We start from the raw sequence: 19,394 nt of genomic DNA on the forward strand, positions 1-19,394 counted from the left end.
CACAGCAGGGTGTGCGTTAAAATGCCGTTGACACTCAGCTGAGTCCCCTTAACCACCTGTGAAGTGAACCCATTGAACATCCTGTGGGGGCTTGTTGCTGGTAGACATGTTCTTCTAAGTTCCTTTGAGAACCAATATGTTTTAGGGGGTTTCCCTGATGAAAAATAGTTCCTGATAGAAAAAGAGACCACACGGAAGGGAAGAGCTACAAACACCCTTTCTCTCTTACATTGTGGATATTTATCTGTTAGATTAACAGTTCTCCCTCATATCTGGCAGCCCTTTGAGCTGCAATTTGTGGGCAAATGGCTTCTTTAAACCCTGCTTTCAGTTGCAGTAATTCAGTGGGGAGCTATGTAAAGTATCACTTTAAAAGGAGACGTGGAATTGCCAGAGGCTACAGACTGCTGCAGAGGGGGGGGCATGTCATGTCTCCTTCTGCCCTCTCTCTTTCAGTCGCTTGACCTTGGGGTTCCTTCATCCTTGCTGTTTTAGATTCGGTATCGAGTCCAGAAATTTCAAGGAGCTTGTGGCTCAGGTCTGTAAAGTGGAAAGTTCAGGTCAGCCCAGCATCCTCTTCAGGAGCTGGAGGAGAATGGGTGACAGCAGCAGCCTGACCGTGTCACTTCACACTCCATGAAGTGTGGGACCAGATCCCAATGGCTCTCTTTGCCTCTCCCTTCTTTCCCCTCTCTGGTGGTCGTACAAAAGGCAGCCAGAGGGATTGGAGGCCTCTGTTCCCATAGGAAGTGTCTGCCCCACACGTGCAGTAGTGAAATCAGGGCAGTCTGCTCTTGGGTCACTCCGCAGCAGTGTGTGTCTTTGAGCAGAAGGATGTCATCCTTTAGCCCTCAGAGTCAAGTTTCTCCTAACTGTGCTGCTCTTTTTCTCTGCCCAGGGCGCCCATGTGACGATAAATGCTCGGGCAGAGGAGGACGTGGAACCTGACTCAATCATGGAGAAAGTTGCCAAGGCATCCGGCGCAAACTACAACTTCCATAAAGAAAGTAGCAGGTTCCAGGATTCAGGCCCTCAGACACCAGTGGTGAGTTCCTGGGACCTTTCTAAGTAACCTTTGCATCCCTGGGCTGCAGGTACAGCAGGAATCTAGCTGCTAGTGACTCAGCTGCGTGGCAAATAGGGCTGCTCAGTTCTGATCCTGGCGTGACGATGCACTTGTTCTGAAGCTAGCCGTGGTATTCTTCATGGCCTCACCCTCTGTATCTCAGAACCTCTTTCTCTGGAGCTGATGGCTAGTGCTAGTGCGAAATGAGAGACCAGCCTCCATGTATTCTCAAGTGTTGTCTTGTCTATAGTGACTCCGAAGCAACAACATTTGAATTTCTGAAGCACCCCTCTCAAGATGTTAGAGTTCATGTGTGTTAGCCCACAAGAATTAACGTAAGAGCAAATTCTTTTCAATTTCAGACATCAATTTTTGTGCTTTCATTTTTCAAACATTGCACAAGCATCAATTCATCTAAACACTAGAAAAGATCCACACACACAATACGTCAGGGTCAGGTTGCTGACTGTCTCAGCTTGGTCACTAAATGGTACTTAATCATCCGTGTCTTGGTGCTGTTTCTGTCTTCCTTTCTCTTGTTGTTGAAGATCCTTTGCTGATCCTGTGATAAGCTCTCAGCTCCTTAGCTTCTGCCACATAGCAGGGTGGGGTAGGGGACTTATTCTTCAGATATCTGTATATTTACCACTGTCTTTTCCCTTTTGGGTAATTTCCCCCCCCTCCCCCCCGCCAGTTTTGTCTGTCTCTAAAATGCAGCTCTCCAATTACAATTTCCTATCTCTCTCTGGGCCAGACTTCAGAGTCTGGCCCATGTGGAGTCATAAACTGGCCTTCAACATTCCATTGGACTTTCCCTTTCCAGGGCCCTCTCCAAGGTTGGGGGAATGTGGAGACTGTGTGGTCTGTTGCACAGAAGCAGGTACTTAATGGTCCTGTTGAACAGTTCTGGGCGCGCTATCCTGGGAGGGGAACCTGAAAGATGCTGGGCTGTATTGCCAGTCTGCTGCAATTTTCTGACCACTAGATCCTGATTATATACAGACTGCCTCAGCTGTGTGTTTCTCTTGTCCACCTCTAGAGTTCTGTCTATCAGAAGACAAACGCCATGTCTGAAATCAAGAGGGTCAGTAAAGATAACTTCTGGGCCAAAGCAGAGGTGAGTCCCCAAGCATTGGATTGGTGAGGGAGGCTTGATTTGGGTAAGGGGTTCAGATTTAAACGTGAGCTTTTTGGGTCACTAACTGCTTTTTCCTCCCCTTCCTAAGGCTGGGTTTTGCTGACTCCTGGGTAATGGATTCATGGCATGGGAAGGGTTTGTTCTGCTTTCTTGGGGGTGGCTGTTTCCAGTGGCTATAGAAGTGACTGGAGAAAGTATTGGGAGCAGTCCTGACTCCCGCGTGTCCTGACGGGTTTGTAAGCAGAAGTCCTGATATTTCTACATGAACCCAGAATGCAGGAGCGAGGGCGGGAAGGAAATTGTGCTTCAGCTGAAAGTTAACTGGAGACGTGCAAGTTTTCATATCTAGGCAGCTCATCTCTGTGGCACTGTCCCTCAGTGCCCATCTAGATTCTTGTTTGGTCCTCATCTCATAGCACTTGAGAGCTTCCAAAATAACAATAAGCTCTGTTCTTCTTCCCCAGCCTTTTGAATCATTAGCTTGATGAGGTGTGTGTGTGTGTGTGTGTGTGTGTGTGTGTGTAAGGATTCTGAATATACTGAGTTCTGAATGTACTGAGATTTGTGGTCTCTTCTCTCTTGTAGCAGTGAGTTCCATAGTCTGGTCTAGCTCTAGCGAGCGTCTGGGCTCCTGCCCTCTCAAGGCTCCCACTGATGGTCGGCAGGTTCACAGTTGAAGTGGGGTGTAGCTGTCGTGGGAGGTCATGGCTCTGGAGGGGAAGGGGTCTCTCGGGGAAATAGGTCGGATCCCAAGAGGGCAGTGACTAGGGAACCAGTGTGCTGAGTGGAATGCTGCGGCAGGTTTGGTTAAGCAGTCAGGCCGCTGCAGTCCTTAACAGGTGTTTGACTCCTCCCTGGATCTAAATCCCTGTGACAATGAAGCCTGCAGGTCCCGGATGTGAGCATTTCCGTGGCCAGGGCTGTGTCCGATGGGACAGCGCAATCTCCCCGCCAGTCCCAGCTGGAAGTGGACATGTTTTGCCCCACACCTGTTGGGGCATGCGGTAGCAGAGAGAAGTCTGAAGAGGAGCCCTAGGTTGCAGGCCAAGCTAACAGTTTGAGGGCGGGTGCCTTTGACAGTGAGCGGTGTTACAAAGGAAGCAAGTTCTCCAAAGCGCTCCCCGCCACCCAGTCTGGCCTGGACTCAGCTTGGGCAGCTGCTCTTTCGATTTTGACGAGACACTGAGAGAGCAAGGCAGCGGTGCTGCCTCGTTTGACACGGAGGATGTCTGGAGCTGGGGGTCGTACTTGTCCTGCTGGCACTCAGGCCCATGCTGTGTCATCAGCCCTCCAATGGCTTCCTGTATATGGGGAGAGGATGGAGCCTTGTGGGGCTCCACTGAGGAGGGTGTTGGAGGAAGAGCTCCTCATAAGGACCCTCTGGGTTCAGTCTGAGGGGAAGGACCGGAACCACTTCAGGTCATTTTTGTTCCTCCTGCAGCCTCTTGGATACGTGACAGGCGCATTTGGTGATGGATGCTCTGAGATGCTGTGGAGAGGGGCAGCAGGATGTGAGGCTGGCTATGGATGGGGTAGGCCATCTACCAGAGCAGCCGGTGCTGTCTCTGGGTCCTGGCCTGGAGGTATCCAGAGTACTGGCACGTAGGGTGGTGTTGCAAGTCTCTTGTGTATTAGCTGCTCAGGGCAGATTTAGAAACCAGGCTAGTTATTTCTGCATGCATACCATGTGTAAACCAACCATGAGCCTGCCTAGGAGCCGGAGGTTAAACCCTGGAGACAAGTGGTGGTTTCTTCAGTCCTGGCCAGACAGAGAAAGGATGGTCCAATGGTTAGGCAATTGCACTAGGTCTTGGAAGACCATGCTTCCATTCCCTGCTCTGCTACAGACTTCCTTTGAGTGTCCCAAGGGAAATCACTTAGCTGCTCTGTGCCTTGCCTGTAGGATAGGGACCGTAGCCCTGCCTTACCTCATGGGAGTGTGTGCGCATGCGTGCGCGTGTGTGCATGCGTGTGTGTGTGTGTGACCTTAAATGTATTGGAGGTTATCAGGTGTGAAGATACTGTGGTGATGGCAGCTGGATAAGTACCTGAGTGAGTTAACAGGTCTGCCAGAGCTGCGGCTGGCCCTAGGGCTTCCCCAGCTGCTGGGATCAGCCACACCAGCACTGCAAAATTCACAGAGATCATGGAAAGTCATGGAAGCCGTGATTTCCCTGACCTCCATGAATGATTTGCAGCCTTACCGATAGATTAACATATTAATTCTCATTATCATACCTGTCCTTTCATTCTCAAGCAGTTTTGTGGTTATCGCTTCCACATTCCTGTGGTTACCAGTTACCGTTAGGTTCCAACTCCTGCTATTCAGCCAGCTATTCCTAGTTCCCCAACAGCTAAGGGTCATTGTCAGGCCATTTATCTATGTCCAGGGTAACAGGCCTACTTTACATGACTATACTTATGCTAACTTGCTTATGCTAATGTCTTACAGAGCACAGGCCTGTAGGTTCCTTGTGTTACAGTGACTACAATAAAAGCTAAGCTAGCCCTATGGCTACAGGTCCCAGGTGTTATGTTCTCTGTTCCCGTCAGGAAGGGGAGGGCTCGGTCTCAGGGCATGGCCCTGATCGCTGTCAGGGCGTCTGTGACTTGTGCTTACATGAGCCAGAAAGGTCTTCGAGGGAAGATTCTGTGTTTTTGGGTCTGCCCTCCATGTGGAGTTCCTGGAGGTTGAAGGAGCCCTCCCAGGAGTATGTGGGGTGACGTTAGAGCAATCAGGGCTGCACACAGTCCAGCTGATGATGCACCCAGCTGTAATGGACAACACGGTAACCAGCTGTAAATCTCCCATGACGGTTGGTGATTAAAGTACAAAGACATGGTGAGAGAGCTGTGGGGATTTTTCTTCCGTGCTGGCAGCTTTAACCAGCCTTGGCATGCTCCTGTGCTTAGAAAGACGAGGAGAACCGCCGGCTGGAGGAGAAGAGGAGAGCGGATGAGGAGCGACAGCGGCTGGACAAAGAGCACCAGGAGCGGGAGCTGCAGGAAGCAGCTGGGCGTGAGCGAAGATTTAAAGAGAGATCCAGTGAGATTGATGCTCAGAAGTGAGTCTCTTCTTTGCACTGAGATGCTCTAACAGCTTCCTTCCCTTATCTCAGGGGGTCTGTCAGGTCTCCTTCCCTCTGACCCAGGGGCTGCTTTATTCTCCCCATCAGGCTAGCAATCTCATGCTGCAGAGCGTAGGACTCAGGGGCAAGAACCTATGTAGTGAATGCTCCACCCTCACCTCAGAAGACAGTCCCAGTGCCCTTCCAGCCAGATCTCTGGCATCTCTCCTCAACGTCCCCTTCACTGTGCCAGTCTCCCCATTCCTGTCAGCAGACGGGGGGAAGTGTGTGGCCTGGTGGGTTTCAGGGAGTGGCAGACTCGCTCTGTCTGTCCGCACACAACAACATGAGTGCTCGGTTAAAGTTCCTCCAGTGCATTTCGTGTCCGTGCAATTGCTGAAAATCCAGGAAGTCACCATTCAGGTAACAGCCACTTTCAGAAGCACCCAGGCTGCTCGCTTCCATAACACCCTCGCCTCCTGTACAAACAGCCAGCCACCCACAGTACACACCCTCCCAATTGTGAGGAGACACACGCAGCTCCAGCCTCCGACTGGCTTGCCTGTTGCTAGGCAGTATGACGAAGAGTCACTCGCTAATGTGTCATAGTCTTTGAGGTCAGAGTTAAGGCTATGCCCTGGAGTCCCGGTCCGAAGGGCCTAGTAAATTCTGTTGGATGGGGCTCCCGTCTGGTAAATCACCTAGGCAGAGGAGGTGCCTTCTCCACAGCCGAGCCAAGAGCTCTGCTTGTTGAGCAACTTCAGCTGAAGTCTTCCTGCCCCATCCCTCTCTGTCCTGTCCTCAATAGGGCATGGAGGCTGGTCTGACGGGCAAGACTTTGCCTCCTGCACCCTGGAACTGCCTTCTCCCTCAAACAGCCCCCTCAGACTCGAGAGAGGAGCCCCAGCTAACAGACCTTGCTCGGTCCATCAGACCAGGGCTCCGACTGGCGCAACCATAAGCCCAGCCTTAGAGGTGTGTCTCTCTCATCTTGATATCTAACCTTGTGGCCATCCATAGTATTGTACAGTACAACCACAGTGGTGTCCATGCCCAGGCTGTTACTGTGTTGGTCGCTGGCAATATGTCTACTGCCCCGGCACACGCGCAGATCTCAGTTCTGTCGCTGCTACCTAAAAACAAATGCTAGGTGTTGAAACCATGGCTGAAAGCACAGCTCACCCATTCACAGAAGGTTCCCTGAATGCTACAGTAGCACCTCTTACATTCACCATTTGCACTCTGACCCTGTCCCGCATTTAGGGACATTCCCTTCCCCCCCAAATACACACACCTACAGCTCTAGGACATTGCAATCTCTCAAGGCCACACAATATAAGCAGCAAATGTGGCTGGAGCTGAAGGGTGCCTGTTGGTTGCAGTGCAGGGCTGTTGAGGAATGTAACTGCTTATTTCCATGTTCTTTGGGGGTCTGTGTTGGTGGATTCTGCAGTCTGGCAACCTTGACTCTGTTAACCCTTTTGGTGTGAGACTGTAGTATGTTTTGGGGGTGTTTTATAGCTCATCCTAACAAGAGTGAGCCTTGGCCCTGCTTGGAGTCTGACAGGGAGTCTCATTGGTCCTGTACCCCCAGCGGCGGTATGAGTAGTGCACCAGAGGCACCCCAGAGCCAGCAAGGAGCATGATAGACTGGCAGGGAGCAAGCCCATCCCCAAAGCCATGCATTGATAGGCACAGGGGGTAGGATGGGTACCAGCACCACCCCCTGCCAAAGAAACAGGCAGCAATGCGCACCCCTTGCCCTCCTGAGCGGGGGCTGGATATAGCAACCCCTTCCTCCCCCCAAACTTCTCTGCCACTAAGGACACGGGGCAGGGAGAGTGATGGCTGATTTTACTGCCACTAGAAACTGTCCACATGGGCTCTGATCTCCCTTCGTCCTTCCAGTGGGGCCAGGACTCAGCATTCCTTTCACAGAGCCCGGGGTTGAGGGGGAGGAACAGCCCCCCAGTCTGTGTCTGCCCAGGCCCCTCTGGTCAGGGAGTTCTTTCCGCCACCCCTGAAGGGTGTGTTGGGAGGGAAAGGGCCCCGTGATGTTGCGTGAAAAGCGATCAGAGAAGCTGGAGTGGCCACATCTCCTTGCTGCTGCCCAGGGGCCCCACCTACATGACTGTGATAGTGGGGTAGGGGGTAGTCTCCTCTCGGGGCTGACACATCTATCCTCACCCCCGCCCCATCCCTCCCATATTAAGCTGGAACCTTGGGGAATGCTTCACCTTCCCTCCCGCTCCTGGAGCTAGCCCTAGGGGCCCCTGCGCTGCAGCCTGTTTGCCCCACAGGCTCGGCTGCCAGGTGCTTGCTGCGGTGATGAGGAAGTCTGGGAATGGGTGGGTGGGGGGTCCTTCCTTGTGAATGCTATGGCAAGGATGGGGATTGCTCATATGACAGAGGGGAGCCCCTAAATCGACAATTTTGGGGAAGGAGTGAGGGCCGCACCCAGCTGTAAGGTTGACTGTGCAGTTTGCAGCAGCAGAGAGCCGGGGAGCTCCGCCCAACTGGGCTGCATGGGGGGCAGAGCCAGCGACTTGGCCTGGTTATTATTTAACTCCAGTTTATTTACAACGGCAGGAAATTCCAGCAGCAGCAGGATACCCAGAGCAGGGACAAGGAGAAGCGGCAATGGGTGAGTTTTGACAGTCGCCGTCCCTTTGACCTCTTATTCGGGACTCTTGCAGGAAGGGAGGGGGAATCTGGGGAACGGGCAGGGTCTCCTAGAATAGCGCAGCGTGGACTGCGTCTGAGGGAGCTCCAGACAGAGCAACATTATACCTAGACAGGCTGAGGCAGTGTCAGGGCTTCCCATGCGGAACGTGTGTAGGGGTCAGGAATGACTCGTCCATCACCTGCAGAACTGTCCATCTGGCCATTGGACAGAGAGTGGCTTTGTCAGAGCATCAGCTGTCGGCCACTCTCATAGGCAGGTTCCAAAGCCGGGCACACTGGGTGTATCCAGAATTTGGCTGGCTGGCTCTGTAATGACCCTCCTTCCAACGCTGCTCCTCGTTCCCATCCCCCTGGAGCCAGGGGAAGCCACGTTTCAGGGCGGGATTTGACATGGGGGCTGGGTGAGAGATCCTTGCCTCTGTGACTGCGAGAGCAAAGGGTTGTCTTGTGCTGCAGAAGGAGCAGGAAGAGGAGCATCAGGCCGCCCAGCGGAGGGGCCTCCGGAGGAGTGAGTCTGTGGAGAAAGCTCAGGTACGTGAGAGGAGGCGCTCCCATGATCTGCTGCCAGCTGCGCCAGCCGGGCCCACGGGCAGTCCGTGGCGGGGCAGTGCCCTCCTTTTCCTGCCACTTCTAAGTGCACACGGAGTGAACCGACCCTCGCTGTAACCCTTCCTTTGCTCCCTTCCCCTCAGAGTGCTGGGGAGCCAGCGTGGACTATTCAGATGCAGCAGTCACATGTATTGCCTCACCTGCCTGGCTCTTCAGCTGGGTGCTTTTCTCCTGGGGGCTCTGAATTACTTTCTAAGGCCCGCACAGCTGGCTTTGGGTCTCCTGAGAGCTGGTTGGCCTGTTCCCCTTGTTGTGGGCTGTGGGTCTTCTGAGGGGTATGGATTCCTATCTGCCTCCTCATGCCCATGCTTCTCTTGGTGGCATAGGTGCTTGTCCCTGATGCTCCTGGGGGCTGGGGAGCTTTCGCTGCCCTCCCCCAGCCTATCCTATGGGTGCAGGGGCTTGCTCCAGGCCTCCACTGATGGCTGCTGGTCTCCTGCCCTAGTGGCTGGGTCTTGTTCTTCCTACAACTTTCCTGTATTTCTGGGTGGGGGAGGTGAAATTTAGGCTTCCCAGTTGAATTCCCAGTCAGAAGTGAGGCCTGTCTGCTGCTTGTGTAGAGCTCCCCAATAGAGGACTTTAACAGAACAAGCAAGAGCCTCCATGTGCCATACTGGTGACACCATGTTTTCCAGCTGCCTGTTTCATGCAGGCCGAGGGCCAGGGCTGAGAAGGAATCACAGGGCAAGGTGGTAACATAGGCCTTGGTGCCATCAGAGGGTTGTGACTACGTCCCATGATACCACCATATCCATTCTACCAGAGGCCTTGTCGAGTCCAAGGCCAGAAAAGGACCATTGTGATCATCTAGTCTGATCTGTATCACACAGTCTAGAGAGAGTCCCCACAATAATTCCTAGAGGATTTAGAAAAACATCCAGTCTTGATTTAAAAACGCTCAGTGATGGAGACTCCACCACGACCCTGGGTAAATTGTACCATTGGTTAATTACTCAGTTGAAAACGTACACAGCACAAAGAAAATGAGTACTTGTGGCACCTTAGAGACTAACAAATTTATTTGAGCATAAGCTTTTGTGAGCTACAGCTCACACAGTAACAGTGATGAAACCAAACCCCTCTAGGACTTTGGAGCTGATGAATACAAGTGACCTCTCAGCACTGACTTGTACCTAGGTGAAGGAAATGAACAGAACTGTTCTAAAGCTGTTCTAGGCAAGTGGGTGAACAATACCCAGGGATCTAGAAAATGAGATGGGTTCTTACCTTGAAAACCAAACCATCGGCAGCATCACGTATTGAAGAGCCAGGTGACAGAATCGATTATCCAACCATGGGAATAGTGGCTTGTGTCTTACGTGGATGTGTGTGCTCTCTTTTTTCCTCCCAGGAAGCAGCATCGCTGATAGCACAAAGATCAGTGAACCCACGAGACATCTTCAAACAGAAGGAGAGGTCTATGCCCTCAGAAACAGCAGCCTTCAGTTCCCAACCAGGTATAAAGCAAGAGTGGGACATCAGCAGAGAGCACTGATAGCCTGTTCAGGGGTTATAAAGCTCCTCAGGAAAGACACTGTCAATGCCATGTTAACATACAGCTTACAGGTAAATACATAGGGAACGTGTGATACGAAGGTGTTATCAGCATGTGTTTGGGATAGGCATGTGACTCCTGAGTGCCAGAGGCGGCATGTGAGTTACAGTGGTCATTCCAGTTCTGATAAAACTCCTATCACACCACTGTGTGACCTGCAGTATAGGTGGAGCAATGCCTAGAGATAAGATTGTCAAACGCTTCCCATTATAAGCTTCTCTTTTTCAGCAGCTAATAACTTCACCTGGCTGTTGAGGCTGAGATTTTCCATGCTTGTCTCTGCTGTCTCCTGAACTTTTTTAATGCTTCAGCAAAAATAGGTTTGTGAATATTAAGTCTAGAAGAGACCCTGTCTTCCATGATTTTCACTAGCTTCACCACTCCAATTTGAACCAGGGATCTTCAGCACCACAAGGGAAGACCTCTTAAAAGGAGGAATGGTGATGTAGCTAGGGTACTAGGATGGAAGAACTGGGTTCAATCCCTGCTTTGCCACAGACTCCCTGTATGGCCGTTGGTAAATAAGCAAGCAGTAGCTTAGTGGAGCAGTGGAAAATGTCTTGCTTTGTGTTCCACGGCGCTGAAAGTTCAGAAATATTGCTGCTGCTTTTGAGCACAAGTGGCAGGAAAAACAGATGCTTCTTCCGATGTTTAGACGTTTTCCATCTGCTGCTTCGAACAACTCTGGCATCTCCAGGGTTTGCAGTAGGTACTTGAAATTTGACAGCAGATAGTCCTGCTGTGAAAGAGGTGCCTCTGCTGTCCTAAAAGTCAAGTTGGCCAAACCTGGTGATTCGTCCCAGGAAATTGTCATTTGTATATGCATCGTAGTATTGGTTCAAGACTTAATTCACTGAACATCCTGTCTGCACCGGGCATGCCCAAAAGCCTCGCTCAGTTAAATAGCTACCCGCTTGCACCCTCCCAGCAAAATACTCTTTAGTCTGAGATCACGCTGTGTTGGAAGCCAGGCGAGTGGTAATTCAAATCGTGCCTCTCCCGCTGACTGCTTTTAATGTTGCTTTGAGCTTCACAACCCTTATTGTGGCTCACATAGTCATGTCTGGCAGAGAAGGGAACAGAACGCGGGTTTCTTAATATGAGACCCGAGTCTTATTCACTTAGCCACACTGCCTCCCTCAAGTAACACGGCTATATACTTGGCTAGGTTGTAACCTCCATCGCTGCTGTAACAGTCCCTTCCCAGAGCCACGATTAGAACCTAAGACCCGTGATACTCCACACTCCACTGCTGTCTAGCAGAATTGTGCACTGTGCAGGGTAGGCAGAGCCTTGCTGGGAAAAAGAAAAGGAGTACTTGTGGCACCTTAGAGACTAACAAATTTATTAGAGCATAAGCTTTCGTGAGCTACAGCTCACATCCGATGAAGTGAGCTGTAGCTCACGAAAGCTTATGCTCTAATAAATTTGTTAGTCTCTAAGGTGCCACAAGTACTCCTTTTCTTTTTGCTGGGAAAGTGTGTGTAACATCCCCCTCTAGTGGTGGACATAGACGATAACAGCTGCCTGTAGCTAGTTTCTATTCCTTTAGCTCCGGGGGTAGAGGACTTTCCTACAGAACTGAGGGTCAAAGCCTGCTGATGACCCACGGCTGCAGTCTGTGGTTCCACATGAGGGCACTTTTGTTTTTGCAGTTTTCTCTTAAAACCTAGGAAATGTCATATGGAAAAGTAAACTAAAAGAATGTTATATTACCTTTGCAAAGTCAAGCACTCAGAAGTTAGGCAATGCCAAAATGGAGGTTCCCCTGCAACCTTAATTTGGCCTCCTTGTGCATATGCTTCCAAAGGGACACCTGCCTTGTTTAGTGCACAGGATGGATAGCAGCTGAAGCGGGTTTGGGGAGTGAATGAGGCTGTTGTCCATAGGACCCCCGCCTCGCATTCTGCCTTTTGTTGTAACAGTGTAGCAGGGGATATAGAAAGTGATAGGATGCTCTTGTGGTAGTCCCTGGACTGGGACTCAGGAATACTAGGCAATAAGACTGTGTCTCGGACAGTAAATCCCACAGATTTCGGGGGCAGATCAACTGAGTGAGAAGGTGCCGTTTCTCCCGAGTCACTTTTCAGAGCAGTGCCGCACCGGAACAGTTGGTTCCGACTGCTATAGCTGCTTCGAAAGGGGTAAGCGCAGAGATGGTGGAGCAAAGAGTAGGTATTTCCCATTTGTACTCTTCTCTGAAAAGCTCGCTTGCTTGCTTGAAGTGCCTAGTGTGTTTTTTGCTTTCATCCTTCCCAGGCAAGCTACGGAGCCCCTTCCTGCAGAAGGAGAGCAGCCCTGTCCACGCTCCGGCCTCCCCAGTCCACTCAGCTGCCCAGGCCTTTCATCCACCCTCCCTTGTCCATCCCTCTGCTCAGGAGACACCTCCAGCCTCTCCGATTCCTGGCTCAGGTGAGTTGCTTTACCTTCCCCATCAGGTCACTAGGCAGCGGTGCTGGAACAATTTTTATAGTAGGGGTGCTAAGAGCCATTGATCCAAACTGTGAACCATGTATATAATGAAAACCACTTCAAGCCAGGGAGTGCAGCAGCCCCCCTAGTTCCAGCACCTATGTCACCAGGGGAGAGCTTTCACTTTGGCTCTCGGAGCAGGTCTGCCAGCTATTGTGGCTTCTGCAGTAGTACAAGATATTTTTAAGGTTGTCGTGGCTTAGTTTCATTCTGTCTTCACATGCCCATAACTTTCTGAAAAAATCTCCTTTGGATCAGAAACTTTGCTTGCTGTATATCAGACCAGGAATGACTTTGTTTGTTAAGTCTGAAGACGGTCCTTTCAGCTGCTGGCATTATTGGAGAGTGGGGAATAATCCAGCTTCTCAGCATTTTGTCTTTTTTGCTCACCAATAACTCCAATGGCTGGGCTCCAAACTGTGCAGGTGAATGGTCTTTATGAGCCAGCAGGCTTTCGCTGTGGGGAAGTGTCAAGGTTCCTTCCCCACTCTGAACGCTAGGGTACAGATGTGGGGACCTGCATGAAAACCTCCTGAACTTACTTTTACCAGCTTAGGTTAAAACTTCCCCAAGGTACAAACTATTTTACCTTTTGCCCTTGGACTTTCCCTGCCACCACCAAACGGCTGACACCAGTTATTGGGAAAGAGTTCATTTGGAAACGTCTTTCCCCCCCAAAATCCTCCCAAATCTTAACCCTCCTTTCCTGGGGAAGATTTGATAAAAGTCCTCACCAATTTGCATAGGTGACCACAGACCCAAACCCTTGAATCTTAAGAACAATGAAAAAGCATTCAGTTTCTTAGAAGAAGAATTTTAATAGAAGAAAAAGTAAAAAGAATCACTTCTGTAAAATCAGGATAGTAAATACCTTACAGGGTAATTAGATTCAAAACATAGAGAATCCCTCTAGGCAAAACCTTAAGTTACAAAAAGACACAAAAACAGGAATATCCATTCCATTCAGCACAGCTTCTTTTCTCAGCCATTTAAAGAAAACAGAATCTAACGCATCTCTAGCTAGATTACTTACTAAGTTCTAAGACTCCATTCCTGATCTGTCCCCGGCAAAAGCATCACTCAGACAGACACAGACCCTTTGTTTCTCCCCCTCTCCAGCTTTGAAAGTACCTTGTCTCCTCATTGGTCATTTTGGTCAGGTGCCAGCGAGGTTATCCTAGCTTCTTAACCCTTTACAGATGAAAGGGTTTTTCCTCTGGCCAGGAGGGATTTTAAAGGTGTTTACTCTTCCCTTTATATTTATGACAGGAAGAGATGCCTAAAAATCTAAAAGCAAGCATACTTGAGAGCGCTTGTCTGAATGTGCTCAGTTAGCAGGGCCCAGTTTATGTATTTAAGTGTGTTAGGTGCTTTTCAAATGTATTAAAATTAAGTAAAACACACAGGTGGCTCCTTTTCTCTTCTTTTCCTTTATTTTCTTTTAAAAACAAAACAAGGATACAATGTATTTTAAATCAACAGTAACACAACGTTTACGTTGCATGTTCAGATGCAAAATCCAGAGTGTGCAAAAGGGAAGGATCTCTCACAGTAACACAAACTCCCCTGCATTGCAGATATTTAATATTATTATTATTTTTATTTCTAGTTAGGCTATTTAATATGACCTAAATGTCACAGTACATACAACATGGAGGAGTTCTGTGTTTGTACAGCACCTTGCACATCGGGGTCATGGGCTATGATTCTGCTTTGCCTAATCTTCCTGAGCTGTAGAGGTGCTGGTTGCAACTCCATACTTAAAGTGACACCCAGGCTTATTGTGACACCCCCTTTCCTCCACAAATTATTTTTACTGTGGAGTACAACATTCCTTTTATTTCCTTTGTGCACTGTTACAAGGTTATGCTTCTTGGAGGACAGAGTGCTAAAAGGTTGAAGTACTGAAATTCACCCATTTTTAAGTTACTCGTGGAGAACATCTCTATTTTTTTTTAAAGCTGAAAAAGGATACTTCTGGGTTTTCTTTCAGATTGTCCCCAGAATGCGTTCTCTGGGACCCAACATAGAAAGGTTCCATCCCAAGAGGTTCAAGGGAACCTGGGGAATTTGGTACATCAGTATAACCACCTTGTAAAATTCGTAGGAACATATTGGAAATGGAAAAGTTTCAGAAAAGAGCAACAAAAATGAACAGCTTCCATTTGAGGAAAGATGAATAAGACTGGGGCTTTTCAGCTTGGAAAAGAGACAACTAAGGGGGGATATGATAGAGGTCTATAAAATCATGACTGGTGTGGAGAAAGTAAATAAGGAAGTGTTATTTACTCCTTCTCGTAACACACGAACTAGGGTCACCAAATGAAATTAATAGGCAGCAAATTTAAAACAAACAAAAGGAAGTATTTTTTCACACAATGCACAGTCAACCTGTGGAACTCCCTGCCAGAGGATGTGAAGGCCAAGACTATAACGGTTCAAAAAAGAACTAGATAAGTTCATGGAGGATAGGTCCAACAATGGCTATTAGCCAGAATGAGTAGGGATGGTGTCCCTAGCCTCTGTTTGCCAGATGCTGGCAATGGGCAACAGGGGATGGATCACTTGATGATTCCCTGTTCTGTTCATTCCCTCAGGGGCACCTGGCATTGGCCACTGTCGGAAGACAGGATAGTGGGCTAGATGGACCTTTTGTCTGGCCCAGTGTGGCTGTTCTTATGTCCACTACTCCAAATGCTGTAATAAAATACAAGTCTCAATGTGCTTGGCTCGTCTGGCCTGTTGAATAGTGCACTGGGCTGGGACTTGAGAGACCTGGGTTCTATTCCCATCTCACCCACGTTCACACAGTAAACAAGTGGTAAAGTGACTGCCCTGTTCTGTGCCTCAATTTTCCCATCTGTAAAATGGGGATAATGAGGTCTTTGAGCTGGAAGAGTTCAGGATTACTGTTGTTCTGGCTTTGGTGATAAGGAAGCTGACAATAGGCCTGATCCCTGGGTTACAGCAAAGCTGCCAGAGGCTTAATTCTCTGATGTACGTTCTGAGACATCACGTCTCTTTTATAACAGTGTCCTCAGGAGCCAAATGTTTTGACTGTTCAGAGTGGGAGGGAAGCCTGGCAGTGTCCTTGCTGCAGAGAGCTTCCTACCAGGGGCAGCACGGACATATAGGACAAAGTTATCCATGGATCTAGCCTTCTCTGACCAGTCCTGCTTTGTTTCTGGTTTCCTTGCATGCCTCTTTGAGTTGCAAATGGCCTTTCCTCCAGCTAGCTGATGCTTTGCAGCACTGAAGCAGCCCCTTCCCTGTATGAGTTTCTAACTCAAGCGTGCTGCCCTATAGCTACTTGGCTCCGCTGAATATGCATCAGCCACATTGCAGTGAAGTTCTCTTTGCTGCATCTCTTCCTCTTCCCGTACCTGGTCCTGGCACCTGCTACCTTCACCCCCTGTTTTCTCCCTTAGTGCTGAGAGGGTTGGTTCCTTCTCACAGGCAGCCCTGCAGGGATTCAGCATGGAGAGATGGTTTGGATGGTGCCACGGGTCTAGGATTAGAGCTGGTGACCGACTCTCCTCTCCGCCTGCTTCTTTCCTTCAGACACAAACCACTAGAGCCCCTGAAAGCTGCATGCGGGGGAGGCGCTGCACAAAGCAGGTCTAACTTGGGTGGTTGGGTTTAGTGTGTGCGTGTGCTGGGTGGTGCTGATGGCCTGTGCTAAACAGGAGGTCAGACTAGATGATCTGATGGTCCCTTCTGGGCTTAAACTCTGACTCTGAAGCAACCAGCTTCTGTATTTCAAGGAACATGAGACCATAGCAGGTTCCGTACTATCACTGTGTTGAAACTGGTATGTATTCATGCATTCCCCACTAGGGGTCGCTGTTGTGCGGAGGAGAGAGAACCCTAAACTTGGTCAGGCTTAGGGCTAACCTGCAGCAGCAGCATCCCGCTGTCAGTCCGTCTCCTGGATTGCGTCCTTCCCATCGCTGTATGGGATCCTGAGGGGAAGCAGGCAGCTGCTGACATTGTGATCTGAAATGGCTTGTTCGCACATTGCCTAGCAGCTCTCAGGAGCCCCGTTGACCTGGGCTCTGCATAGGAAAGGACAGCCCCTAACAAGCAGAGGGCGTGGGAAGAAGATGGACAAGGGGAATGGTGATGAGCGCCTGTGGCTACCTAGACTGGTTGTGTGCACGGTCTTCAGGGTCGAGGGTGGGGGCTGGGTTGGTAATAAGATGTCTGGCCTTAGCCTGGCCATTGTGCACTGGTGATGTCCCATAGGCCCCAGGGGAGAAGTGCGTCTCGGGAGGGTTTTGGAGGAGGATACAGCTCTGCTTACAGATTAGTTTGGGGAGGGAAACCCTGTTAATGTCTCTGTGACCTCATGCTGTCCTTCCGCCAGAGCAGCTGTAACATCCATCCTGTCCTTTATTGCCTGCATAGTTTCCCTGTTGCTGCTGACCCCTCTATCAGGTGTGTCTTCCTAACTGAGTGCTCCCCAGCCTCTCAGCTCCCAATCGGCCTTTAGTTAAATAAACCTCCTTCCCTCTTCCAGTGCCTGATTTGGTTAAGATGGAGCTTGTCTCCTTTGAATAGGCTCCCCTGCCAGTTCTGCATCTAATAAACTTAACCTCTCCTCTCAACATCATCTTCCACCCCTTGAGATTCTGGAGCCCCCCCGTTTAAATGGCCCTGCATGTGGAACCAGAAGCATTTCAAGAAGGTCATGGCAGAGCACTTGAACTTTAAGCTGCCTCTGTAATCATCTAAACTTAGCTTCCAGGAGGTGGGTTTTTTTTTTTTTTTTTTTTTTTTTTTTTTAATCATTCCTTACATCGACACAGCCATGGACACAGGCTTCTCCCTAGCACCTCTAGTGCCTTGAAATGTCCCCCTAATGACCCTGTCTGCATGCAGTTTGGCTGTAGGGGCAGACAAGAACAAACCATGTTCAGCAAATGCGATTGCTGACAACCCCGGTACACCACACCTGCATTTCATCAGGTAGACTTGGCCTAAAGGTTTAGATGTCTCACGAGACCCACCACCCTTGTTCCTGGTGAGGAAGTCCCACAGTGGCTCTGACGGTTTCCACTCTCTCAGCTCTCTGAGCAGACTGGATACAATAGTAGAAAATGCTATGTAAGGTCCCACGCTTGTATAGCCCCGGGAGAGCGGCTGGAGGATCTGATAAAGCTTGTCCATTTCCAGTTTCTGTGATTCTCTGAACCTTTTCTCCTTCCCACACCCCAATCTTGTTGCCCATTCCCCTTCCTCGTCTCCAATCTACCAAAAAAGCATTGCTAAAATCATTACTCTCTAGCTCCATCGCCCCTTCCTCTAACTCCTCCTGGGCTCTAACGCACGCTCCTTGTGTTCATCTCTGTGGCCCAATGTGATCTTACCCGCCTGTTCTCAGGTCTCCTCTCTTCCTTCTTGCTCCTTGTCTTCCTGTTACTGGAGCTGGTTAGGAGGTGATTTCCCCCCAGCCCTTTACAATTTTTTTTGAGACAGTGGGGGATGAAAACTGGAAAATTTTGACAGATGGATTTTTTGGCAACATTTTCCATTGGATGGGGAGCTATTTTCCATACGAAATAAGTGTTAACCAGGCCCAACCCCTCTCTCCAAAACTCAGAGGGATGGAAGGAGCTGTAAGCTGTCAACCCTGATGCACTGATCATTTCCTCCGGGTGCCCCCTTCTGCATACCCAAGTCTGATCGTGATCTGGTACCTCCTCAGGCTCTGTCTATGGGTCAGAGCTTGGTTCAGAAAGCTGACCGGCACGTGGCTCTGACGGGAGGGAGGGGCCAGTGTGTGAGGGGTTTGACGCCACAAGCTGTTCTGCGTTTCTTTCCAGGTGACACTGCTGTGCAGGACACCAAGTACAGTCCAGTCCCCCCGGTATCCCAGCCGCAAGTGGAAGAGGACGCTCTATACGAGGAACCCCCTGATGAGTCCGCTGTCTATGAAGAGCCCCCCACTCAGGTGGGTTTCGTCACGGAAACAGGGGTGTTTGGCTCAATCTGTTTGACATGAAGAAGATTGAGATGACTAGATCACGGCCTAGAAGTACATATAGGGGGCTAAGTTCCCTGTAAGGTGTATGCCTGCATGGCCATGTAGGAGGCCATCAAGGGCCACGCACCGAACTCCCCCCAGCCCCGGAGCTGCTGCGGCGGGGGAAGAGAGCTGGGGGGAGTCCTCTCTCCCCGCTGCTGCTTCGGGGCAGCCTCCACCCCAGGCCCCTCATCCCTAGCCCCACCCCAGAGCCCACATCCCCAGCTGGAGCCCTCAATCCCCCAACCCCCTGCCCCAGCCCTGAGCCCCCTCCCGCACCCTGAACCCCTCATCCCTGGCCCCACCTCAGAGCCTGCACCCCAGCCAGTGCCTCACCTCCCGCACCCCAGCTCTGAGCCCCCTTGGCCCCACCCCCACCACACGTCACCTCCATATTGGTGGACATAGCAAAATTCATTCTGCACATGGATGGAAAAAATTGGAGGGAACATTGACAGAGGGAAAAGATATCTGTCTGCAGAGAGCTCTATAACCTAGCAGACAAAGGTAAAGTCTATCAAGATCCCAGGGATGGGAGTTAAAACTTCAGACAAATAACTGGAAATATGGCACAAATGTTGTAAAAATGGGGGGGTAACTGACCAGTGGAACAACCCGATGTGGTGGATTCTCCATCACTTCTGATCATTCAATCAAGATTAAATCCCTTTTTCTTAATGTTTTTAAAGCTCAGCCAGGAATCTCTTGGTGGTGGTCTCTGGTCTGTGATTTGCAAATCAAACTTGAGGATCATAAGGGTACTTCTGGCCTGTAGA

The 19,394-nt window shown here is 50.1% G+C and overlaps 1 protein-coding gene across 1 annotated transcript in view; it reads left to right on the plus strand.

The window, feature by feature from the left end:
* The window catches only part of DBNL (drebrin like), a 36,252-nt gene that overhangs the window by 12,415 nt on the left and 4,443 nt on the right, over positions 1 to 19,394 (plus strand). Inside the window, exons 5-12 of the mRNA XM_038384940.2 lie at positions 899 to 1,045; positions 2,106 to 2,183; positions 5,118 to 5,269; positions 7,862 to 7,916; positions 8,414 to 8,488; positions 9,918 to 10,023; positions 12,381 to 12,533; positions 18,419 to 18,546. Coding sequence (XP_038240868.1) covers positions 899 to 1,045; positions 2,106 to 2,183; positions 5,118 to 5,269; positions 7,862 to 7,916; positions 8,414 to 8,488; positions 9,918 to 10,023; positions 12,381 to 12,533; positions 18,419 to 18,546 — 894 coding nt within the window. The remainder of the gene's footprint in view (positions 1 to 898; positions 1,046 to 2,105; positions 2,184 to 5,117; positions 5,270 to 7,861; positions 7,917 to 8,413; positions 8,489 to 9,917; positions 10,024 to 12,380; positions 12,534 to 18,418; positions 18,547 to 19,394) is intronic.

Source organism: Dermochelys coriacea, chromosome 26 (assembly GCF_009764565.3).
Source record: "Dermochelys coriacea isolate rDerCor1 chromosome 26, rDerCor1.pri.v4, whole genome shotgun sequence".
Taxonomy (NCBI): Eukaryota; Metazoa; Chordata; order Testudines; family Dermochelyidae; genus Dermochelys; species Dermochelys coriacea.